Raw genomic sequence first — 27,686 nt, 5'->3', positions numbered from 1 at the left:
AGTAGGTACCATAAAGTATTATACTGGGACCAGTCGTTTATATTTTATACATTAACATTATTACAAACCTTGAAGGAAACACAATTCCCCAAATAAAAAATGCAATAAGAAACAATGTCAGCTTTATTTGAAAGTTTCACACTGGTTTTTGTAACCATTCGTTACAGATATTAGACCAAGTTTTTGTTGAGTATGGAAGGAATGAATATACGTTTAGTCCGCAAGTTCGAATGTTATTTCATTTCATAAGTTGGACTTTACCTCTTTATCCCGAGTATGCTCCGCCAAACAATTTTTAACAAAAAATATTAACTCGGGATATCTTTCGCTGAATGTTGACTGAACAGTACCAAACCGTTTAAAATCGTTTTCAATAGTGGCATAAAATATATTAAAACGTGTTAACTCGTCTATTTTGTTGTCGCTGTATTATACACGATGGTGGGGAAACTTACTGTGCCAAGCCACCATCCACCACGCTGAGCGCAGTGGTACGGATAGCTAACGGTAACGGTTTAAAAAAAAAGTACGTGTCTGACCATTGAAAAAGGTGTATTGCAGTTTATCGCAGTTTCTTTTATTTACGAATACTGTGCGGCATTCATGGGGAGGGGGGGGGGTGATAGTGAAGACGAACATTATCAGTACAAAATTAGTGGATCAGAATTTAATATAAGCCGTTCAGGTTCTGAAAGTGATACCGAAAGTGTTTTTGATGAATTTAATAATTCAGATTATAGTGATATTAATGTATGAGCATCACGTGAATGGTGTGAAATAAATATTTTATCGCCACCACCTAGATTTCCGTTTCATGGGAAATCTTCTATAAATTTTAAAATTCCTGAGCCAAACAACGTCTTCCACTTCTTCAATAAATTCGTTGACGATAGTATCATTGCTCACATTACCACCGAAACCAATTGGTATGCAAAACAAATAACTAGAAATGGTCCAGCTACTTCGAAAGTATTACATTAAAGGAAAACTACAGATGCTGAAATACGTGTTTTCCTTGGTTTAGTTATTCTACAGAGCATCATAAGCCGGACCAACAACTGTATTGGTCAAAACAATCCACAATATCAACTCCATTTTTCAGAGAAGCTATAAGCCATCAGAGATATTGGCAAATAAAAAATATTTACATTTTTCTAATAACGAAGAATATAAAACAAACTAGCATCAAAATCTTAATTTGTCCTATTTATGAAAACTTTTCAAAAAACAAGTGCTATTCTCTCGATCGTGATGTTACAATAGACGAAAGTTTGTTATTATGTTTGTTACAAAGTATGACTTGGATGGAAACAATACATTCCGCTCAAGAGCTCGATTTGGCATAAAAAGTTATATGCTGTGTGAGTATAAAAGCGGTTATGTTTGGTCATTTATAATATATACCGGCAAAAGAACTGGTATCAACCAAAATTATGCAACTTACTGATTTACATCGCAAATAGTACTATCTCTTATGGAGCCGCTATTCGACTTAGGCCATTGCCTCATAACTGACAACTTTTATTCTTCTTCTCAACTGTCTGATTTTCTGATTACAAAAAAAACCGACACATAAAACCGCAAAAGCTAATAGAAAAAAAATGCCTCCACTCATGCACACAAAAAAAGTCCCAAAAAGAAATATCATTGGCTATCAACGGCGAAAATTATTAGCATTACGATGGCGAGATTAAAGAGATATAATTAGCTTTCCACTGTCCATAACACAGATACTATAGTTAAAAAAACGAAATGAAGAAAGCGTAAAACCAACAGTAGTAAATATCTACAATTTTACAATGGGAGGACTTGATAGTTAACCATCATATCAGCGATTACCCTATAACCAGAAAACGTGGAAAGGTATACTACAAGAAAATATTCTACCATCCGATAGAGTTATGTCTTTGGAACTCTTATTTGTTCAAGGAAAATGGAGTACAATACACACCATTACAATTTTGCGTAAATGTGATTGAAATGATATTTGAAACCTATCACTCCAGTATAATCGTGCCAAAAACTGGTCGCCCTGGATCGACTCTAGCGCTTCTTCGTTTACCTAATAGACATTTCCCAGAATATGTTCCTCCAACACATAAGAAAAATAATCAATAGTCAAAGTGTGTTCCTTAAAAAAAGGTAGCATATTATTATAACAGAATATTGACTGTTTACATACACGAAAAGGACAATCGGGAGATAAAATAATAAGAGTATTTTGCAAACAAATTTTATTTTGAGTTAGTGCTTTGAACATTTTTTTCATAATATATAAAGCTTTATTAAAGTATATTACATCATATTTTGTTCGATTTAGATTCATAATTTTCCATTACGTGCTTGATTTGTCTAGATCTTGGTAACAATTTGTATAAATCTCTATCTACTTGGTATACTATGAAGCTTTAGTATTTTTTTTCGAGGTAGGAGACAAAATAATTAAACATTTATTAAAAGTTTAAAACTGGACAAAAATGCCTTTTAAAAAATGAGCATTATTTGTTGCTAAATCCAAATTAACAATTTTATCTAAAATATCAACAGTTTGGTAATAAATAAGTACATTATATTATTTGACCTACAACGCTCTAAACGATTTTTAAACTGCTAAAGTGCACAAAGCAAATCATAATGCGAAACATCCCTTAAAAATACTCTAGACACATTTCCTTTCTATAGCATAAGCGAAAACCTTTAAAGATATATGAATATTAAACAGACGTACCTTTAACTAACGATACAAAGCTTTAAAATATTAACGTAGTTGTCATAATCTCATTTAAATTTTACTCAATTTGTATGTACAATTCCTCACAAAATCAACGAAGTTCTCTTTATATTATACTATTTGTGGTACGATGTCTAGATTCAAATTAAATTTTAGTTACAAGTTTACTTATACAAACCACATCATATCGTTTATATGGCAAATAAAATGGAACTGAAAAAAGTTTACTGTTTGCAAAAGAACCTGGTAATGGTTGTAATAGATGCAAGTTTTTTAAGAAATACAGCACATGTTATAATGACGTGCGCAGTCCCCTCTCTTCTGACCAACAGCTCAGTATTGCTTCACAGTTCAGTGTTTGCTAAATATCAGTTACACTGCTACCTGTTATCCGTTATTTAGACAGATTGTAAAAAGTTCTTTTAATAAATCTTTCGTAACCCCGAGCAAATTTATTTTTTTTTTGTTTGATTTTAATAAATCAAAGCTTACAGATCTCATCTGAAATTTTTATAAGTATTTTTACCATTTGTAAAATAAAAAAACGTAAGTTCTGTAAAAGTCAATATTGAACATTTAAAAAAGAGAATAAAATGATGTTTAGTGATGGTGTGATTAACATTGCAGCGACTTCTTTTATTCAGTCTTGAATAGACGGAAGAGAAATTTTGTTCCTTTTTTTTTTGTTTTGGTAGCAAGTCTCGTTGGACATTTATTTAACAAACAGAAAAAAGGATTACATGTTCAAAAACAGGGGAGTCTTCTTATCATTGTGAAATTATTTAAAAAGTAGTAAGTTCTGTAAGAACTATCAACAGTGCGATATTTCAACACTAGAAAAAAGTGATGTTTAGTGATGAAAGCATTCATAACTTGATCCCTGTTATATAAAGATTTCTTTTATTCAGTCTTTCACAAACAAACGAGATATTTTTGCATTTTTTTCTTTGTTTTGGTACCAAGAATTCCAAAATCTAACAGACAAAAAAATGATTATATGTTCAAAAGTAGAGGAAATCTTTGTGAATCTGTAATAAAGGTCAACACTGGACATTTCAACAGTAGAAAAAGTGGTAGAAGCATTCATGGCTTGATAAGTCTTTTTTTTATTCAATCGTTAACTACCCAAGAAGGATCAATTTACATTTTTTATTTTGCATAGGTAGTTCACATATGACTGTCTCATATAAAATTTATCCAAGGAGGAAAAATGGATTGTGTTAAGACAACAGGCCACTTAGTAATATTTATAGGTTTGAGAAAGAACCACAAAAAAACGGCCACGAAAAAGTACAGTCTTTGAAAAAATACTAAATTCTGCAGAAAATAAAAACCATGAAAGCGTTTATGGTTTTATTGGCCTTGCAAAGATTTTTTTATTTGATTTTTCCTTAGTCGAAAGATACATTTACTTTTTTTTGGTGCGATATCTCGATTTATTTTAGCAGCACTACCAATTTCAAATAAATCACTTGGTCAAGTCGAAATGTTTAATAAAAATGACTAAAAACGTGCATATTAAATAATTTTAAAATATTTTACTATAACAAATTTGATAAGGAAGTTGCGACTAGTTTTTTTTATTTTGTCTTTTATATCTATGAACAAAAATGAGAAATCGATTAACATAAGCGAATTTTAAATTATTTCACACAATGTGTTTAAACTATTATTTGGTTAAAACAATCTCATTTTAGTGATGTTTAATTTTTTCGATACGAACGTCGACGTGCGATATAGTTTTGAGTCTACTGTAACAGTATATCTGTCACGTTGGAAATTTATTAACGGCAGAAAAGTATATGTTTTGAAATATATGAGCCCTTTTACTTCCTGAACGATTGAGTAACTAATGGCAATTACATTTGCTCGAAATATATAATACAAATACTTTTATGCAAAAACATTCTCCCCTTAAATGGGTGATCATACATTTTTTGATTTCATATGTAAATAAGCTGCAAAAATTAATTGTAAAACTTTTATATAAATCGTTCGATGATCCATCTCTATTGATATTCCTAATCTTAACTAACAATCACAGATTCATTTGGAAAAAAATTATCCTTGAAGAATTCAAGTATTTGTAAATTAATTTTAAAAAGTAATCTTCCCCACGGTAGTTTCCATAATCGCAAACGAATGAACACAACATTTTTCTTTATGTTTAAAGAATTTAATTTTTAGTTAACAATTCTATTATAATTAAATTTCAAGTCACATGATAAGGAATACTAAATTGCATGACGTCACTTGTTCACAAACATCATCGCTCTCAGCGACTACATTGTATGTGGTTCAGTTTATTTATAGTAATTTCGAAATTTGGGTATTAAAGATTAAAACATCTTTGAAAACAAATTTAAGAAGTTTTTTGGCACCATGGAAATCAGATTTATCAAGACAAATAGTTTAAACAATTTTGTTTACTTTATTTCTAACCTAAAACTTCCCATTATCATCTTTGAAAAATAAATGCTTTTAATATAAAAATAAACAAATAATATTGAATCATACATCAAAATTATCTCCACAAAAATACATTTTAGACTGTAGACAATCTGCTGGATATATACAGGCTAGATAAAGCCACATTTTAATATTATTTTTCTAACGTAGAACATGAATAAATATTTTTTTTGGTGTTTTACTGGTAGCACTTGCATAATGAGACACACTTATAGAACTTACAATTTATCTTTTATAACAAAATTTACGAAGTAGTTTATATTACCTTCTTAACTATTTGCCAGTGTTAAGAATATGTGACGTTTTAGAGCAAAATTTTAAACTGGACCACTACCACTACAGTTTTGGTCGTTACACACCCTAAGTCTAAAAAATAATTACTCAAAAAACTTTATGACGTTGAGGAACTATGTCCATTATTTTTTGCTCATCATGTATTTGTTTAGCTACACAGAGCTAAGATTAAGAGAATAGTAAAAAAAAAGAAAGTAAAAAACACCAGTTCTTTATCTCTGATAAACGTAATAAAGTAAAAAATTTAACATACAGAGATTATTCTTTTTTTTTTTTTTTCAAACATTTTTTATGATTCTAGAATATTTTTAAAATATAACTATTTTTTTAACAATGCGGATGGTTCACATTTTAATTTGCATTGCCAAACTTGTACCTTGAAAATAGACTAGATAAATATATAAAACAAAAAACAAAATAAGTACATTTTCTCCGATCCTATAATTCTATTAACAATATATAAATAAATAGTAAAAATAAAAAGGCAACATATACAGAGCAATCCATTCAATTTTTCGTGAATACATCTATATATTCTCAATTAATAATTTGCAGTGTAGAATATTATGTAAATTGATTGGAATATACAGAGATTGGTGACAAAATAAAAAAAGTAATATTCTGAGGATACAAAGAACTCCGAAATTTATTAAAATAGAGATTGTAAAGAAGCATAGACATTTGAACAATATCACAAACAACGATGTGATACATTGTTGTCTTAGAATTGTTACAAATGTCCAAAAATAAAAGCATTTATCTTGAATGAAGGGTGATGCGACCACACAATATCGTCCTACCAAACAAGATTACAATGAGACATTCCTGTATGAGTATGCATCTATACAATGATGATGTTCTAATAAGATCATATAATTGTAAACAACCGGAAACCACTCTTCGAGGGGTAGTAATCATAAATGTGAAACATTTGTGAGGTGAGTCAGATCATGCACCAAACAATCGGTACGTAATCGAATCTTCTCGGTCTTACGTTAATACGAAGTCTGTCCCAAAAGTATCTGACATTCGATCATAACTTCAGGCCAAAACGTGTCAACACTCTCTTTATAAGCGTAATCAGTAACTCGAATTTGCTGTGTATGTTACCAACGGGAAATATTTGGTCTGCAATAGCAAGGTTTTGTTTACGTTGAATTTTTTTATGTTTATCGCTGAAAATGGCGAAGATATGTGAGCAAATTTGCATTAAGTAACTTGAAAATGCAAAAGTCATTTGGAGATGAACGTATGAGCAAAACATGACTAAAATAATGTCTGTTAACAGTGACCATGTTCTGGTCACCTTCCAGTACAACAACACCGGAAGATATAGAATTTGTGAAACTTTTGGTTGAAAAAAATCGCTCCAGACAATTAAGAAATGCTAAAGACGAAATATGCTTAAAGAGATCATTAACAGTGACGATTCGTGGATTTACTGTCACGATTAACAAAAATAAGTCTTCACAACGGAAGTTTCCATCTGGGCGACCTTTTTGATTTTTTTTTTCGATTATGAAAGTGTTTTACGCCATGAATACGCTGGAAGAGTTCAGAAAATCAACAACGAGTTTTCAAGATCAAGTGACAACAGAATTGTTCCATTTTTGGACGAGTGGCGACTAGTTGCTTTATCACGATTATACGCCAGCGCATTCATCGAACTTTGTGCAACAGTTTTTGGGAAAACAAAATGTTATACAACTCCATCAGTCTTCGTATAGTCCAGACATGGTACTCTGCGACTTTTACGTGTTTCCAAAACTGAAAATGCCTTTAAAGGGGCAAGGTTTTTAATTTCAGAACAACTCGAAAGCGTGTTGAAAAATTGAATTAGGATTACTTCGAAGGATAAAACGAGCTGGATGACCAACAATTAAAAGTATTGCGGAGTTATGAACAAAGGTCGAATACTGTTGGCCATTTTATAACAGCGTTTAGACATCACGAAAATATTCACATACCTTTTTGTTCCGCTAGAGTTGATTTGTAAATTAAAATCATTTATTGCTTAAATAATTCGAAAATACGAATGGATTGGTCTGTAATAATCCAAAATCCTGTATCTTGTAGAAACGTATATGTGATAAAATTACATTGCGATTATAAAATGGACAGAAATTACGACTTTTCTTTGTAAAAACAAAACACTATCGTTTCATTTTGACTCTACGGTATTATTATTCACGAATGTATTATTCATGTGGTGGCAGTTTTGACTAATAGCGGTAAAAGTAGCAACACAATCAATTTTGATGTAAGTCAAAATGAAACGACCTACATAAAGTAATCTTCATTTTTCCAAGATTACTTTTCGCTCTAGCGTATTCAACACCTTGTATATGTAAATCTCGGAAAAGCATATCCTTGAAATCTAATTGTTAGTACCCTGCATCTGTTAACGTTAATACAAGATACATACGTAGCGAGAGACTTGTAAAGAGTCCTAAGGAAAGTTCACCAGGTTTCGGACAGCATAGTACAATTTATATAAAACAAAATTTTAAATACATAAAATATACAAGGAGAAATATAAATAAATCTATTTGAGTGTATATAAATAAATTTTGCAAAACCAAAAAAAGCATTGGTTTAAAAATATTTCATTATAAAACTAAAACGTTATTGACTTAAAGGTGGGATTTTGCACCCTCCTGCTCATAGAAGAGGACGTAAGCTTCCCCACTAACTAGTGATTTCGAAGATATTGAAGACACCCTGCAAATTAGAAAAAAATATATTATTATAAATATAACAATCGAATTATTAAAATGTAATGTAAGGCAAATGGGGTTTAAATTGTGTACTGATGTGCAATATCGGATACGGTGTCCCGCTAGTGTCACTTAGCCCCACCTAGTCAATTTAGACCTATCTCTAAGCTGATAAAGTCTAAAAACCTGAGTAAACTCGTGGAAGAAGAAGAAAAGAGAATATACAAGTCAAAAAGATAACTGCAAAAAACAGCTGATGGACCTCAATTGAGAATTGGAATTCAGAAGATTGTATGAAAAACTAAATTACAAGGACAAACAAACCAAAAATAACTCGATGCAAAGACAAACGAAACTCTTAATAAAACAAGCAAAATATTATAAAACCCCTGGGTGGGACATTTTAAATCTGTAAGATAAGGAAAACAACTCTTAAGAAATATAATTACATATATCTCAATAAACGCCAAGCAAATTGTTTTACATGCGTTCGAATTGAAATTAGGTCAATGCCGAACGTGATATTGGTATAACAATTAATAAATAAGTGAGAAATGTCATTGTAAATAATCAAATATTTATTATAACAGGGCTTATAGCTGCTTATTTAAAAGCATTTCAATGTTTTTTTTATCGGTTCGTTGCTAAGAATGAGGTCAAGAAGGGTAGATTGTTTGTTTAGGTTCATAGACCACAAAAACTAGCTGTGAGACGTGAAGGGAAATTTATTTTGCGTTAAAATTTGTAAAATGTAAGGCAAATAGGAGTCGACATTTAAGTTCCAAGCAGGGCAGACGTGCTAGAATGTGAGTTGAGCTAAGGAAGTCTAACAAAAGATTTGAAATGTAAAATCTGGGGCAATTTTTGAATCGAACAAGCGATTCAACTTTTTTGTAATATTCTCATACCAGTGGACGTGATGATACTCTTTGCATAGGCAGTTCTGTCAGAGTGGTCACTGGAAGATTTGAACAGATACTGGAAATTTTTGAAAAGTATTATATAGAATGTCCCCGTCGACAGTTTGATTCCTCCACCAAGTTCCTGTTTCAATCGTCCTTGCGTATGGAAATGGTTTCCTTTTGCCCAAGTTGAGAGTTTTGTCCTTTGCAGCTCCAATCCCAGAGATAGTAGCAAGTTTTTTCTTTGAAGTTAAGTGAAACAAGTGAAATTAAGGTAACAATTAACATTTTAAATTTTAAAGTAACGACAGACTTTTTTTTTGATAATTATTAATAATTGCTTTCATTAAAATTTAAAGGAATTGTAATATTTAATAAATTGTAAATTTTATGGTTTAACTTAGCTGTCATTTTAATTGTTTTTTTTTAATTTAATGTTAACATATGACAGCTAGCTTTATTTGTTTCGATATTAATTTGTTTTGTTTGTTTTAAAAAAAGGTTAATCTCTGTGCGGTAACATTTGTAAGTTTTTGTAGTATCTCCAACCCCTTTGTAAACGGAGTTTGTAAACGGACACATGTAAGTTTTTTTTATTCTGTATTTGGCAACTATTTATTTAGTATATTTTTTGTGTCATTTATATGTTAGATAACTGTTTGTATGAGACAAAAATAAACGTTTGATTTGTTTCTCTGATCCATTGTTTGTATTTATTTTAGAAAATCTCCTAACCCTTTATATATTTTTTATTTTAGGATATTTTTCCTAAATCCAGCAAGTCTAGGATTCTTCGAAGCGGCGTCCTTTCCTTTAAAATAGCTAGAAGCCCTTTCTTGTTGTCTTAATCCAGCTGTCCAGGAGATTTACGTAAGTAACCCCTTTGTTTCATATTTTGGTAGCTACCCCAATCTCAACCCCTTGTCGTTCACTTATCCACGACCCCAGCTCTCCAACAACCCCCTGAGTGCCGTTCGCATACGTATCGATTTGTTTTGCTTGCCTTTTCTCAACCCCTTTCTGTTTCTGTCCCCAATTTTCTACCCCATATTCTTACCCAGAGGTAGGCAAGATAAATATTCGTTACACCATCAATCGGTGATAGTATAAGATGTAAACAATCAAAACAAAAGTCTACCAAGCTTAGACGAACTTCGACAGGCGATATAAAACGTTCCAACAATAAATCCACAGGAACAGATAAATTACCAGCAGGAGTATTTTAATCAGCCGTATTTTAACCGTAATAACCGTAATTTTTACAAATTTATAATAAAAATATTCAAACAGCTACAAGAAAATATAATGAACATCCAGAAAACAACATGTATGGTAGTCCAAGCAATTCCTTAAAGACGGATGTAGAACATGATTATAAATGGATACAAAATCATCGATACAAAAAATAATATGAGCATTAAAATAAAGGAAAGAAAGTCCTATATAAAAAAGGACAATATATTATGAAGCATGGTAGATAGATAATGGAGGGGAAGTAAGGGGAACGAATCAGCTGTTTATAACTCCGAGCACAGAATATATAAAAATGTTTGTAAGTATTTTGAAATTCCTATTGCGCATGTATGCCCTCTAATTTTTCTTCAGATCACAAGGATCGATTGAACTGGTTCTGAACTACGAAATAAGTAACCGCAAACGAAAAGATTCCGGACTAGCAGTCCCTATCAGTACAGGACTTGATCACCGCGAACGCTCATTTTTACACTGCGCATCTGAAGTAATCCTGAACGCGTCCAGGATTCGTACGGCGAATGAAACTAATATATTTCATAAGTTTTCATTATGTCCAAATGATTTTTTTAATGGGGGGAAAGATTGATTTTACTAGCAGTTATTAACGAAATCTAAAGAAATTTATAGCAAAAAGAATCTGTTAATAAAACTTACCTCGAGTCATTGTATTCGTGCCAGTGTCCCGTGTAGGGATGTCGGCAATACGCTGTGTAGTGCCCGCTATACGTGGTGCCGCTGTGATTCGATATCGCATATAAATTGTACCTACAAGGAGAAACGTTATCTGCTGCATATTGACTCATGTCTAGTCCCTCCATTGGAAAATCTACTGTTACATTTAATTTGCCTCTAAATCTCTCTGTGGGAGAGAACCTCTTCAGGTGAATGACCAATATTTTTGGAAATTTGTGTATGGAGAAGGATTTAGTGCAGCGTCGTCTTTCTTTGCATTTTGAACACGTCGGTTTTTCATCGCCATCCAAAGTTTCTTCTCGAGTGAACGAATCAAGGCATTGGGATAGTCGCAACTGACCCGTTCGCTGTGGTATAGGAAGAGAGAGATCCCAAAATGGATCGAAAGTTACTGAACAGTGTCCACAGTGTGTGCATTTCAGTGTTGACTTAAGCTGACCTACAAAATGATCCACTATTCTCGAGTTATCCATTCTTAAATATCTTGTCCACGATTCTTGCGCTTTTTCATTATCACTGAAAAGACAAATGTGTGTAAATATATTGAATTATACAGAGCCATCGAAAAAAATCCTAATTAGAACAGGTATTGGAATATCTTTTGAGTGGTTAGTCACTCAAAAGTTATTAAAAATATAACCTAACGAGTTTACAATTGTTTGCTTTCTTTAAAACACAAATTTGGACTAAATAAGATCATCTAAAACACGTTTACGCCCTCTATGTTACGTTTTGACATATGTATGATGCTTGTTTGTCAGTAATGTAATAAAATTCATAAACAAGGTCATTTAAAATCAAACCTCACTTGACTGTATGTAAAATAAGAAACTAACTACTTTATAATCGAGAATTTCAGCGATGTCATTAGTGTTTGTGATGAAGAACTACCTCAGAGAATGAATTTGCTTAAATTACTTCTAATAGTTTACACCTTCATTTGCTAAACGTCAAAGTGCTTGTCAAAAATTTCGTGCGTATTGAAAAATAAAATAAAAAGCTATTAAAGACGTCCAAAATGCCTAGCATGCATTTGTATGTCGCGCAAAAAACAAGAGCAATTGCCAAACTCGAAGGTTTGTCACTAAGACAAGTTGCTGCAGATTTGAACGTGAACCATATGTGCATATGGAAAATCAAACAAAGGTGGTCATTTTCAATCTATAGCACGGTTGGGTGGTTCAAGAGGGCAGAACATCTACACAGCGCAACAAGATGAGGTGTTAGTAGATAGACAGTGTGTCCAAGCAGCATTCGCACTGTACGAAGGCGGATAAAGTGAATTGATAAATTGTGGAATAATTGACAATTATCTCCATTCTGGAATTTAACTCTTCACTTCATAACAATCGAATTGGCACTTAATTGGCTATTATTATCATATCTAAAGTCTGATTGATTTACTAAATAAGAAAAAAATTGTTGAAATATTGGTTGTTGTCACTTTCTTGATTTCAAGTACTCGAGGCACTGCACTTACTCTTTTGGATTTCGCCTCTATATATTACTTAACAGATCATATTTATCTTTTCGCCCTTATTAATAAATACTAACTAATTTTTGGGTTGATAGAAGATATAAATATGGAAACTGTAATACTAAACACAAATCTAGAGAAATCTAGAAAAAAAATTACCAAAATAGCGGCCATAATCATATCGGTAATAAAAAAATACCAACCTTAATTTTTCATCGATTTCTGTTAATATAGGCTTTGGTTTCTCATGAACTCTATTCACATCCTCATGTAGACCCTCCAATAAGTAGCGTAAAAACTCCTGCGCATCTTGTTGCGCATAACCCATAAATCGAGGAGCAAATCGTTGTATTTGTCCCTTCAATGAAGCGGTGTTGACTACTCGATCAGATGCATCTTCTGACCACAATTCCTTAATCACCTCTGCAAATGCTGCAAACAGTACTTTCGTCAAATAATAATAATAATCCGTTAAAGGAATAGGTTAGAGACATTAATATACCCGACAAAATAATAAGACAATTTTTCAGAAAACAGACAAGTTGCGGCAATGGGAGGTTCTGGTACTTCTTCTTTTAACATAGCATGTCGATTCATACAATAGGAGGACTATCTATTAGATATTACTAGCGAACAGATGTAACTGTAGATTAAACAAACACCTATAAAATAGAAATTTAAGCTAAAAATTGAAACAAACGGTATATAAGACACTCATCCAACCAGTGCTGACCTACGGGTCGCAAATATGGACTATTTGTAAAGCAGATGCAAATCATTTACTCAAAAGACAGATCTTTAGAAGAATATTTTGTGCAATCTGCGAAAACGACATCTGGAGAAGGTGATCTACCTTTGAGTGCTATAAGAAATATATGACAGACATAAAAATGGGACTAAATAAAAACTTTCAAAAGCAATGAAAACTATCCTCCAGACGAATGCTATTATCAATGACCGTGTAATATAAAAGTGAGCAGGTCAAGACTGAGGAGGAAAGGTAGTGAAGACGAGGACGCGAAGATTGGAGTGGCAAATTGGAAACGGTTGGTAATGGGCAGAAATAACTGGTGAAAGGGAGGCCCAACTACAGCTGTAAAACCACTGATGATGATGAATAATAAAAAAGAAAATATTAAATATGTAAGGCATGTTAGAACATTAAAATAGATGTAGAGAATTACTGGTACGAAATACAGCACGTTATGAACCATTTTTTTATTATTGAGGATTACCACACGTCAGAATCATTATTTATACAGTATACTCCCTCTATAACGAACACGGTTATTACGAGATTTCGCTTATAACGAGATACATTAGATGTCCCGTGAAATTTCTATTGAACTATAACCGTCTGTAGCGAGGCAAATTTGGTTATAACGAAAGATATATTATAAATAAGATCCAAAAACGTGTTTTTTGGTAAGTGTTTTTTACGTTTTTAGTCGGGTCGTGGCTATAAATAAATACCTTTTTAAACAGCCCCTCAATAAACTTAACTGCAGCCCTCAATAAACTTCTTTACAATGAATAAATACAACTGTTTCACATCTTTAGAAAATATATGATAGAATGATACTGGACCATTTAAAGCAGTTAAAAATAACAGAGTTCTTAAAATTGCAGAAGCAATAGTTTGTTATCATTGAAAATACGATTTATACATTATGTAGTTGGAAAAAAATTTAAGTACAGGTTTTTTGTTCTAACGTATATCATTGATAATAAAAGTAAACAACTCTTTTATGTTTTAATATATTTCATTGACAATAAAAGTAAATAACTTTTTTTCAAAAACGCCATTCAAACAATATTTATTAGCATCTTATATTGCTCCGAATGGCTTCACTATAGGAAGTTAATGGTTTAGAAAACTACAGATTCATATGTATGCACAGTATTATGATTGTCTGATATAACGAGATCGGCTTATAACGAGGTAATTAGTCTGCCATTTTAGTTCTCGTTATAGAGGGAGTCTACTGTATTATTAAAAAAAGGATTTAACAGGGATTATACTCTTGTCGTCCAGGGGTCGATCAGGGCATTTTAATTGACGACACAAGATACACCACAACTACTACTACTACATAAATCGACCAAGTTTACTGGTATGGTAAATATCTCTGATAGTTTTTAAACTTGCTATGAACAAGAACTTGTAAGTTACAAAAATGTCCATATCATTTACATAGAATAAAATGTCTATAAATTTCATTTTAAATGGTGTATATTTTATTACCTACCTTTTATGAGAGCTCCTTTCATGCTAGATATGCTCGTGTTAATGTCCTTGACGTACCCCTCTTTCTTTAAATACTCCAACAACCACCTGGTGTTCGACAGACATTGGATTACACTATTCATAAAACACGTATTTCCGATGTTCTTGAGACCGTTGAGGCCCAAGCATTTTTGGGAGGTACACTCTGAAGGTCTGATGGTGGCGTAACTATTAAGAACCCGTTCACCACTACTATCATCATCCGAATAATCTCGGATACGGTGGTTCTCCCTTTCGCTTGAACGACGTGATAAGGAATTCGAGTTAAGGCTATTCGCTATGGAATTGGATGGAGAGATTGCTGTTCTTGTAACTTTTGGAGATGTCGACAGATCCTACAAAATAAATAATACGTGTATTTTAAGATTCAATCTGTAAACTAGAATATTTCGGCACAAGAAATGACCAACTGTAAACTAAAGAACATTGGGATTTGACCAATTCAAACACACCATAACACAGCACACATCTTATAATATTAAAAAGATCTTATGCATGCCATGACTACAACATTTTACAAAATTAACATAGTCAAAACAAGTCACTCGGAGAAAAAAAGAACGGATAGATGTAACGTTTGAAAACGGTTATATAAATATTTATTAGAGTGAGTATCAGAATGTCTTTTTCATATGTTGACAATATCTTATACCAGTCAAAAACATTGAGACCACGGAACTTAACTAAATGTTCATATGATAGATGAAAAAACTTTATCTCTACGAAAGTGGTCAAACAAATCTGATCTAAAGGAAAAAGGAATGTCTCATCTTTTGTGACCCCTCATATACATGGGTCTTCTTTTTAATTTATGGGCATAACCAAAACATGAGAACACACACAAGTAGATGTTTAAATAACTTTAATATTTATTTCGTTTAATTGCAATTTAGGTATTTTTTAAGAAGTATATTTCCGATATAAGGTATTGCCGTAGTGCATTGAAACTTGGTACTTATGTTTCTCTTGGTACTTATGGATGTGAAACGTGGACCCTCTCAACCACTGATGAAAATCAACTGAGAATATTTTAGCGCAAAATACTAAGGAAGATATTTGGACCAACCCAATGCAGCGATGGTTCGTGGAGAATTAAAATGAACCACGAGCTGGATGAACTAATGCAGAGCGCAGATATTGTAAGATTTGTAAAGTCACAAAGACTAAACTGGCTTGGTCACCTAGAAAGAATGACAGATAATCGAGCTGTAAAAGTAGTCCAGAGATGGAAGCCCCAAGAAAACAGAACAAGAGGAAGGCCCCGTAAAGGATGGATAGACGACGTAGAGAAGGATCTTAAAACCATGAACATCAGGCAGTGGCGAAGAAAAGTATCCGACAGGGCAGAATGGAAGAACATTGTTAAGCAGGCCAAGACTCACAAAGGGTTGTAGCGCCATTAGAAGAAGAAGAAGACTTATGTTTCTCTTGGTCCAATGAAACACTTTTTAATTTTTGACCAATAGGTCGAAGATCAAGAAAGTTGCGGATAACTCCATTAGACTGGGTGTATTTGAAATCCTGGGCCAAAGAGTCAGAGTTCGGTGTCGTCTAATTGCAACAGATCCAGAAACGAGTGAAGTGCTAGTATTCTGCCAGTTAAAACAAGTTGGTTCATGCTTAATTCGCTATGAGGTCTTTCAATATCCTGTTTTATCGGTTTATTATTTCTAATTTTTCATACATTGTTTATGATATTAACTCATCTGATTATCAGTTTCCAACTTGTCTTCTCTGGCTTTTTCTTCAGAATTTTCATCCTTTGTAAATGTTTTATCCAAAACCTTTTTAATTTTATGATTCATTCGAATCTTTTATTTTCCATTTTTCTGTATACTTTTACTGATTCCCATCTTTCTTTTTTGTGAATGTCCATGTTACCAAATCAATATTTACTAACCAAATCGACCATCCGTTTCAAATATTTAAATCTGAGAATTGCTCGAAACTTTCGTTTTCTAACATTATTCTTATAGTTAACCTCTAGTACTTCTGTTTAATTCTGCAAATATTGGCCACGTGGATTGGCTATACCTACTATTCTGAGAATAAATGCTGATTACGATTTTTTACGGAAATGTCACTTCTTACTGTCTTTGGTCACTTGCCCAAATGAAGACAGAAAGTTCATGATACAAACGAAGCAAATTACTAAAGAGTGTTTCTTGATACCCCAGGTATAATGCATATATGCCTTCTAAATGCCTAATGCATCAATAAATCTAATTACAAAAATTGCTTCTGAAATATTTGATATACTTCAAATTTTGGCAGTTTATTTACTTCAGACACCCAGTTATTACTATTTTTTGTGATCAAAGGTAGATGGCGCCAGCTTACTTGTGTCCACTCCAGAATGGAAAAGTGGCTGGATGGATTGTTTTCTCTTTTATTGTTATTTTAGTAGTGTGTTCATATCCTACCCCTATACATGAGAAGCTCCAAGTAGAGCGAAACATGTCATAGTATAAAATTTTAGCATACAATTTCTTCTATATAATATAAACTCACGGGGTACGAAAAGCAGACACCCTTATAACTTCTGACGAATTCTGATCTTTTGATTTTTTTCGGTTCTTTTTAGAAATTTGGCCAACAATGACCACGGTTTAGCAGAAACTCCTAAGATAGTTTTTAATGAGAAATGTGTTGAAATTTTCCAGATATTGTTAGAAAATATCAATAATATTGACGTTATCATATTACCCTTACTTCAGTGTTACAAGAAGGCTGCGCACTTTCAATTATTTTTACTATAACATTTCCGTTTGTTGATGTCAAAAGTGTTTATTAATATCGTGCTTGTGTTAATTATTGGCAATTCCAAGATATTTTTGAGTGTAGAAATTGTTGGTCTAATTCAGGATGGAAGAAGTAAAGTTTACGTAGCTAACAGATATGGAGTTTCACACAGTAGAGTGCAACATGTTTTTGCTCGTTTTATAGTCAGGAGCTTACACTCGTCGTCCTAGAACAAGTTCTCAGATAAGAACTATTCATCGGAACGACCGTTTTATAGTGTCTTCAGTACCAAGAAATCGTCATTCAACTGCTATAGAGGTTAGAAATAGTCTTCAACAAGTCAGAAACTTAAATGTTAGTGAACGAACCGTGAGAAGACGGTTAAGTGAGGCTAATTTGAATGCTCGAACAATCACTAAAGGACCCGAACTTTCCAGGGAACATCGTGTAGTCAGATTACATTTTGCTAGGGAGCATTGCAATTGGAATGCAGATGATTGGAGAAATGTGAAGTTTACCGATGAGTCCAGATTAGAATAAGTTTTCAAGGGGGTTCAATTATGGTGTGGACTGGTATATCTTCAGAGGCGCGTACATAATTGTACGTTGTCCCTAGTGGATCTCGGACCGCTGGTAGGTACATAAATGAGATACTGCAAAACTATATTGTCCCATATGCACCATTTATTCGAGAAAACAGTTCCGATTTAAATTCCATGGAGCATGTTTGGGACTGACTTGGTAGAAGTATTCGAAGTCGTGTACCTACTACTTTTACCTTAGGTCAGCTTAAAGTGGCTTTTTCAGAGGAATGGGAAGCAATTGAAGAAATAATGAATTACAAATTGCATTACCAGTATTATCTAATTCTCTGGTGACTATTCTTTCATATTTAATTTGTTTTTCTTTTGACACTAGTCTAACAGGTTTAGTAGCTGACTTTTTTCTGTTGGTTCTAAGAACTGGTATAAGCTGTTTCATTTGTATTTCGATTATAAAGTAATCTGAGTCTGCATCTGGTCCTCTGTATGTTCTTACGTTCTTTATGATTTTTTCGATGTCTTTTTTAACGAGTACATGATCGATTTGATGTACGGTTTTCCGCTCTGGCGATCTCTAAGTTGCTTGGTATATTTATTCTTTTGTGTTGAAAGTTTGTGTTGAAATTTCCTCTTTTGCGAAATCTATTAGGAAGTGACCATTTTCGTTTTCTGCTTAATGCAGACTATTTTTCTATGGTGGATACGGTGGATATTTCTTCTTTTCCTATTTTTTCATTAGCATCACCTAGCACTATTTTTATCATCATCATTCTGGTTTTACAACCCTACGTGGGTCCTAGCCTCCTCAAGAATTTCTCTCCAATCGTCCCGATCCATCGCCTTCATCTGCCAAGCACTATGAAGTAGTAATACCCTTTGGTTTATCTCCAATAGATGGATGACCCTCTCACAAGTTAGACTTGCAACAACATCCAGGAGTTTACAGAATAACCTGTGGAACTCGTAACCAAAAATAAATGGTAAAAACCAATCAAGAGAACCTTAGCTCTTGCAAATAGATCGCTGCCATCATAATCTCGATAAAGACCATTCTCAACGATAGAGATGATGCCCTAAACGTCCACCCAACAAGAAATCATTAGATGCTACTGCCGTATAATTCTCGGCACCTCATATATATGCCCTAAATCCTAGAAAATTAATACGAATCTTTTCTGTTAAATGGAAAAAAAACTACCATTGAACACCCGGAAATATCCACTGAAGATTAATAGGAGTAACCATGAACTACAACAAGGATTTACATCTGTAATATACTAGAATCTCACTCAGAGATGTAGATAGATCGAACGACACAATATAATCTAATCTCATGATTGTCCTTATCAAAACTTAATATGATAATCTATAAAATTATGGCACCTTTTGTAGGTTAAAATTGTGTCACACATGTACGTTAGAAAACTTTTGTTTACTAAATAGAACAAACTAAAAACCAAACATAATATTGTTAATAATATTTTTGTTAGTAATCAGAGGGTCGAGCAAAGGTTAAAACTAAAAACGATTTAATAAAAACGTACCATTCTATACATATAATAAAAGGAAGAATTACCACCTTTCAGTTGAAAACCATTTTGTACGTGGAAATTATCAATTAAACCGATCAAAAATCCATATAAAATCACTAGGAACATGAGTGTCCAAATGATAATCAATAAGGAGTCGAACGTCATTTTTTTTCTATAAATATTCCCTAACCTAATTTTTATTTTAACAAATCTACCTTTTTCCACTTTTTTATACACCTTCGATATAAACAAAAGACCATATTACGAAATATCACGAGTATTTCTCACACATTTTCATTCAAAAATTGATTTCTAAACTAAAATTAATATTCGCAATTATACACTAAACAAAAATTATCACAGATTATCAATTATTGTTTGATTGAAGGAGATATCGAAGAATCTATTAAATCGGTTCATTTATTTAAAAAATATTTGTATTTTATTCAGAAAATAAACAGAAAATTGAGATAAGAAGTTCAAGTACGGAATTGTGTTAGTCGGCCATGATGAAAAAAACTAAAAATAACACAACCTCACTAAACGATACAAAAATAGACTTTGCCAAAAAGTAGACGATAGATTTTTATGCAAATAGATAACCACTGTCGCAAATAAAATAGTCAGGTTAATTTTCAGTAAGTAATTCAATAATCATTACACGCACTTCTTACCTTATAATTGTAAAAAACCAACCAAAAATTCAGATTTTTTTCCCTTAGCTGTAGTCGATTGTTTATTCTATTAAATAAACTTTATCGTTATTCTTTTCGCCTTTATCCCTATGTGAATATAAATTCAGAATTATTCTCAGATCCTCATCATTTCTGCCTTTGCTCTCAAGAATGTCTTTCGAGTACACGATGGCGTACCTATGCGAGAACTTTTAGAGCAGAGTTTCTCTAGTGCCTTGCCCTTTGCTGAATCCCAACCGTCTCGCTAATATCAAGTTACAGCTTTCTGTAAACACGGTTATTAATGATTTTTAGAAACACCTTATGAAAATGACTCATTAACGAGATTGTACGGTGATCGTAATATTCTTTTACATTAGCTGTTTTTTTTTTTTGGGTATTTTTATGAATGTAGATAACAGCCATTCTTGAGGAATAATACCAGCATTGTATAAGCTGTTAAATATATGTAAATACTATAGTAGCAGAGTTGTCGTTCATGAGTTTTATAGACTACAAGCCCATGGGACATTTTTAGGGAGTCGTTTATATATCATCAGGCACCTCCGCAGATGGCGAATAGGGTAATATCTCCCAGATATGGGTGATATCGGTGAAATTAAATACCTTGTGATTGCCAACATTTGATAACGGACAGGCATTAAAAGAAGTCAGAATAACTTAGAAGAAGCCAGAGTAAGATATAAAAAGTGTATCAAAATATCTAGCTAATATAATAAATAAAGACCGACACGCTGATTTCCGCAAAATCTTTGGAGAGGTTTGTGAAAAGAGAACATGAAGATGCAGATAAAACTTTGAGCTTCAAAACATACACATGCATATGTTCGGGGAAAAGACATAATCAAATAAATCTGTCTACACCGGCAGGACATGTAGTTCGGGCACTAAAATTAAATATCATAAAAAGAATCACTATCGTGCAACTGACGGATACCAAAAAACGTGATAGACCAAAGACCAGGTGGAAAAAAAGAAAAATAAATAGGATTAAACTGGCTAATATTCTAAATAAAAAATATTTTTAAGAGAAATCATTGGCAATTACTATTTTGACACTAGTAATTTTACTAGAAATACTATTGTTAATATTTTCTAATTACTTACAACTAATATTAATCTTAACAGGTACCACAATTACCGTACATTAAACACAAATCTGAAAAAATTAGAACTTCCTTAGTTTGATTGATGCCTAAGTACCGATGCCATAATTTTAATGTAGCAAATATCGTATTAAACTATAAATTTCTATTTCATAAAGAAATAAAGTAAAACTAAATTAAATTAAAAATAAAATGGATTTTAAACATACCAAAATATATTTTCTGGATATTTCACTTCTAATACGTGACTTGTAATAACTACTTGACATTTTTGTTAAAAAAAATAAAAAGATTTTGACACATCACATCATGACATACGGTATTTTACTTGGAAACATACAGAGAATTTAAAAATAAACTTGATATACGTGAAATAAAAAAGTAAAGGAAAACGTCACTTTCCATACCATGGTAATATTTTCCATACTATACCTACTTCAATCTACACTAAGATAAGCTCCAGTTCACACCCATCGAGAATGTGTCGTGACATCGCAGCTTGTCATTGGTTAGAAATTAATTTCTAACCAATGACAAGGTGTAACGACATGACACACCCACTGATAGGTGTGTTCTTGAGATTATCATGGTTTTGAATGAAAGTTAGTACCAAAACCCATGTAGATTATTAATATTGTTGGGATTAATATAAAGTTTGTATTTATTTATTAAAAACTTGATTACTCCAGTCGTCAGAGACGAAAATGCCACTGAATCTCTAAAAATCATACGAACAAGCTGAATTTTGACGAGAATGTCAATTTTGGGACCTCAAAAAAGATGAAAGAAAGTTTGCCACTTCTACACCCAGGCTTCCCCATAAAAGACCTCTTATAGGGGGAAAACGGAAAGCATTGATTTACCCAGAATCTGTACGCAGTACAAAAAATGTTTCAAACAAGAAATTGTTGTAAACAGATTTTGTTACAACCCTGTAATTTTCAAAGTGTTCGTAAAATAGAATCTTTCCTTTTGTTTTTATTAAATTTTCTCCACCATGTATGCCTAGACGACTGAAATATTCCTTACAACAATAAAACACGATCGGTAATTAAAACCTGTAAAAAAATGACCAGTTCCCCTAGCTCACATGTCTGTCCCAAATACAAAGAAGTCTGTTAGAAACTCTCGCGGAAGAAACAGGGTGTTTTAATAACCAAATTTGTAATTTTGGTATTTGCGATTCTCAGAGTGTGTGTCTCTCTCTCACTTATATTAAAGAAGTGGAGGGTATTTCCAGTGAAACCGGAAATAGAGTATTAAATAGAGTAAAGCATCAGATGCTTTATGTGTCATTGAACTTGAGTGCCACGTTTTATCAATATCGCCTTTTTAGATTCAACGATATTTACTTGGTTCTACACTTTTATCCCAATCCTGTATATACAGATGCATCAAAATAACAGAACTGGGACTGGATGTGCTTATTTTTTACATGAAGTTGGTACAGAATTCAAAGTATATACTTATCAATGAATTTTCAATATTCTCAGCAGCATCATTAGCTATATTTGAAGCGTTAAAATAAATTAAAAATTTCGACAATAAAGGATCATAAATGGGACCATTTGGATTAAGGTTTATATTAGACTCAATATTAGTGTTACAATATTAGTGTTACAACAATTTCTTTGTCATATCTCTTAAATACATAAGTCATTACTATTTGAAAAAATCAGTTATCTGTATGGAAAGATCAATGAAATCATTACCGTTTCAGAAACCATACAAGGTATACCTCAAACCTCTTGGTTTAAGAGTTTTAGCACTCCACGTAAATATATAACCACTTTGGAAATGCATTCTATCCATGTCATTTACTTAAAAGTAATCGAGGCCTATAGTTGCAAACAGTGCGGAAACCAGGATGATCTTCTCGATCATATCTTTTTTAAATACTCTAAATTTCATCAGCGTTCAAACTTCTATAAAATATTAATCAAATGCAATCTGTATCCACCATTTAATATCCACCTCCGTGAGCTACACGCTATCTAACTATCATCATCACCATCATAAGTGGCTCGACAATCCGTTGTGGATCTTGGCCTGATCATGTCAAAGAACGTAGAGTTTTCTCCTTCAATTCAATTCTCCAGTTGATCATCCTTTTTATGCAACGGATCTATTATTCCCTTTAGCCACTCTTCTGGTACCAATTCATTCTGCCATATAAGTACTATTAGTTTATGGATTGCTGCAAAAAGTTGATCACCACTTTTTTATACATTTCCGAACAGATTTCATCGATTCCTGGAGCTTTATTTTCTTCGAGTTTTAGTATGGTATTTGATACTTCTTCTCTTGTTGGGTCTTCACTGTGTAGTTGATGTTGTAGATTTTGTTGATTGTCTATGTTGTAACCTCCTTCAATATCGTTTATATTTAAATGTTCGCTGAAATGTTCTGCCAATCTGTTAAGGACTGAGTTTTTATCATGTAGAATTTCACGTGTCTTTACAAATTTTTAATCGTGGTTTAAATTCTCGACGGCTATTATTTAAGGATTTGTAGTATTTCCTCGTTTCATTTTTATCGAGTAAACTTTGTATCTCATTGAGAGTGTTCTGTTCGTATTCCCTTTTTTTACGTCGATGGAAACGTTTTTCCTCTCTTCTAAGACGTCTATACTCTCCTTTTTTCTCCGTGTACAACCTGCGTCGATGGTTTTTTGATATACGGCGTTCTTTTTATTTGTGGCCATTTCACACTTTTGATCAAACGAATGATTTCTTTTTTCTGACTTGGTTTTGCCCAATGGTTCAACCGATTTCTGTAACACAATATCTCGTATATTTGCATATAGTTGGTTAATGTCTTCTTCTTCTTCTATTTGCTGTTGATATACATTTGCAATGTCGGGATCTTTTAGTTTATTAATGTCGATTTTTTCTCTCCTTTTCTCGATCTCCTTTTTTAAATTGGATATTCTCTCTTTAAATCGCGCTTTAACTAAATATTGATCACTATCTATACTTGCTCCTCTAAAAGACCTAACATCTAATAAGTTAGAGCAGTGTCTTGCATCGATGATTATATGATCTATTTCTTTAATCGTTTCATTATCAGGAGATTTCCAAGTTCACTTATGTATATCTTTATGAGGAAATCGTGTCCCAGCTATTACCATGTTCTTAGACATCGCAAAGTTTAGGATTCTAAGACCGTTATCATTAGAGTCTACGTGTAGGCTCTCTTTTCCGATGGTGGGCAAAAATATATTCTCTCTTCCGACTTTGAAAGTCTCCTGCTATTATTTTGATGTCATTTTTTGGGCACTCATCCTCTCGGTCTAGTGCCTCATAGAACATGTCTTTTTCATCATCCTCTTTTTCTTTCGTTGAAGCGTGGATGCTAATAATGCTAATATTAGCGAACTTCCCTTTAAGTCTTATTCGACATATCCTATGATCAATAGCTTTGAAATCAATTACACTATGTTTGACTTTGCTGCTTACAATAAATCCGGTACAAAATTCGTGTCGGGTAGGATGTCCACTGTAGTAAATATTGCAGTTATTTTTTTCCAGGATGCCTGAGCTAGTCCACCTTATTTCCTGTAAAGCAATGATATCTGCTTTGGCTTTATTCATTTCTTGTACGAGCAGAGCCGTGGCTCCAGGCTGATAAAAGCTTCTTACGTTCCACGCGCAATCATTATTCTTATTTCGTTTGCGAGTTCATCGTAAGTTAGACAGTCCGACTATATATAGTATATTAATAGATTTTTACCAGATACATGCATGGTTCTATAAAACTACAAGGCCATGAAATTTTTTCCTTTTTTTGCCTCAGATTTTTTGAGTGTTTTCTTCTATTAATTATCCGTTTAGGGATAGTATTGTGTATTTCTCTGGCTAAGAAAATCTACATCTATTGAAACCTTGAAGCGAGAGATAGAGAGACCAAATAAAACTAAATGCTGTCTCTCGTACCTCGCACCCAGCAGTTCGGCTTTTGTACAGGAGAGTGGAAGGGTTCGAGATCGATCAATAAGAGCGAGGTACGAGAGAGATAGCATGTAGTTTTATTTGCTGCCTCTTGCGATATTCGACTCGAGCGCATAGCATGAGTGCTGTCCAAAATTGGACAAAATAGTAAAAACTAAAAAATACGCCATTCGAAGAGAAAAAGACATTCCCTTTACATTCTGGAAAAAACAGAAACATCTGCCATGAGTTTAATGGTAAATTTTGTAGAAAGTTAATTAAGTACTCTTATTAAATTGTTTATAAAATAATTTTTTCGATAAGAAAGAATTCAGTTATAAAAAAGAAATGTAAAAAAACTTAAACTACATAATCGCCAATTTAATATTTGCTATTAATTATTGCTTTCAGTTTGGTTAGTCATGATTAGTAATTATGTATATATTCAAGCTCGCACCTGCTGGTGTTAATCAGTCGTCAAACAAAAACAAATCAAACAATTAAAATAATCGACTCAATTTGGGTTAAGATTAAGTGTTTAATTATTTGAACAAATTTATCATCCAATCTTTTAACATTCAAAAAAGAATCATTATTGCCCAGTCAATACAGAGCAAACATGTGCTTTAATTATGCTTCTCCTTTAAATTCAATAAAGTAAACCGAGATAATGTACATATACAAGAACTACATAAACCATAGTCGAATCGCTGAGTAAATATCCATGCCGAGTAGTCATCGACCCATATCACATATTTTTCGTGCTGTCTTTTTCAATCGATATTAAAGTTTATTTTTCTGTAAAATGGCATACAGCTACTAAAGCCTCTCGTAAAATAAATGAGTAATATAACGACGATAGTCCAATAAGTACTAAGCCTCATCGCACGATGGCGCCACTATCACAAGAGAAATTGACTATCGTATAGTAAATTCTCGTATACTGCTAACGTCAAAATTTCAGCCTAATCGAACTCGAGGGGAGTTCGAGGGACAACATCACCTTCAGAATATTACCTCAAAAACATGGCTATTTTGCCTACAAGATCAAGGCCAAGTAAGTCAACTGTCAAATTGGATGCTACAGCGCCAATTAATAAACATCTATAGTTGCTATTTACAATTTTCAAAACGATTTTCTTATTGGAAATACGTTTTATTAAGACTTAATCAATCTGAAGAAAAAAAAAACTATAAAGCATGGATATTATGTCGACGACTCGACTGTGACTAAAAATATAAAATACATCCCTTCTCTTCGATTAAAGTTTGTAAAATATACCTTATACTCCGGTCAATATAGACATTTAAAATAACAAAACTTCCCGAAAAGCCAAATATTGGTGGAGAGTTGGGGTTTCCCATTATAAATAAAATTTTAAAAATCCCATTGATCGTATGTGTGCTACAAATTTGAGGTTTTCGGTATTTTTTATCAATAAAAAAACCTTAAAGCAAAGTTGTAGGTTTTAAAATTCTCTACAGAAATGGTCCTCATGATTTTTTCCTAAGAGTCACCATTCCTGATATATCGCGATTCAAGAGTCACATTATACATGATATGCACACATTTCCACGCCACCTGTGAGGTAGTGTACTTGGCGCGTTTTTTTACCGTGATTCCTCTATACTCCACTAACTGTCATGACAATTTTAGGGTAATTTAAGGGAACAATACCCGTCAAGTTCTATATTACCTTATTATTGATATTGATTATTAGGTTAACTATTGTTTTGATTTCTTTAGATATTTTAATCAGATACATACTCCTGAAAGCCTACTTCAACGGTCAAGTCGTCTTCAATTTCTTCTTCTTCTTGCTCTATGAACATAAATTGTTCAAATGTGGCTGAGTCATTGGTCTCTTCATTAAAATCACAGGAATCTTCCTCTATTGTACTCAACTGGACATTTGAGCAAAACTGACCTTGGCAATTGGTACACGCTGGAGAACACAGCAACCCAACTTTTTACAACCATATTTGGCACTACACCCATTTTTGCAATTGCAAAAAATAGTGTTGAAGAGTTTTTCTGGAGCAGGTAAGAGTAAAGTTTTAATCGGTTCCAGAGTATTATCTATCAATTTCCAACCACAGTCTTCTTGATTCAATTGAATGCATAGCCATGTTTGAACTTGATAAATGTTGTTTTACTCATTCCAGCTGCATCGAAAAGTGATAAGGGGCAAGGGGTTAATTCATAGTCAAAAAATTCTTCAATCTCATCTTCAAAAGCTTCAGTAATACTCATGCGTTGAAATAATAATACAAGGTCTATAGCTATTTCCTCTTCATGAACTTTCACGCTGCTAC

General features: G+C 32.8%; 1 protein-coding gene across 5 annotated transcripts in view; it reads right to left on the bottom strand.

Annotated features, from left to right (window-relative positions):
* Positions 1-2,219: 2,219 nt before the first annotated feature.
* The window catches only part of LOC140437544 (ubiquitin carboxyl-terminal hydrolase 2-like), a 59,272-nt gene continuing 33,805 nt past the window's right edge, over positions 2,220-27,686 (bottom strand). For all 5 annotated transcript variants that reach the window (XM_072527124.1, XM_072527127.1, XM_072527128.1 and 2 more), the window contains 4 exons: positions 14,787-15,159; positions 12,741-12,969; positions 11,022-11,576; positions 2,220-8,215 (listed from right to left, as the gene is read on the bottom strand). In XM_072527124.1, coding sequence (XP_072383225.1) covers positions 8,128-8,215; positions 11,022-11,576; positions 12,741-12,969; positions 14,787-15,159 — 1,245 coding nt within the window. In that variant the 3' untranslated portion in view covers positions 2,220-8,127. The remainder of the gene's footprint in view (positions 8,216-11,021; positions 11,577-12,740; positions 12,970-14,786; positions 15,160-27,686) is intronic.

Source organism: Diabrotica undecimpunctata, chromosome 3 (genome assembly GCF_040954645.1).
Source record: "Diabrotica undecimpunctata isolate CICGRU chromosome 3, icDiaUnde3, whole genome shotgun sequence".
NCBI classification, from domain to species: Eukaryota; Metazoa; Arthropoda; class Insecta; order Coleoptera; family Chrysomelidae; genus Diabrotica; species Diabrotica undecimpunctata.
The sequence above is the reverse complement of the archived record's forward strand: the minus strand, read 5'-3'. Positions and strand labels throughout refer to the sequence as shown.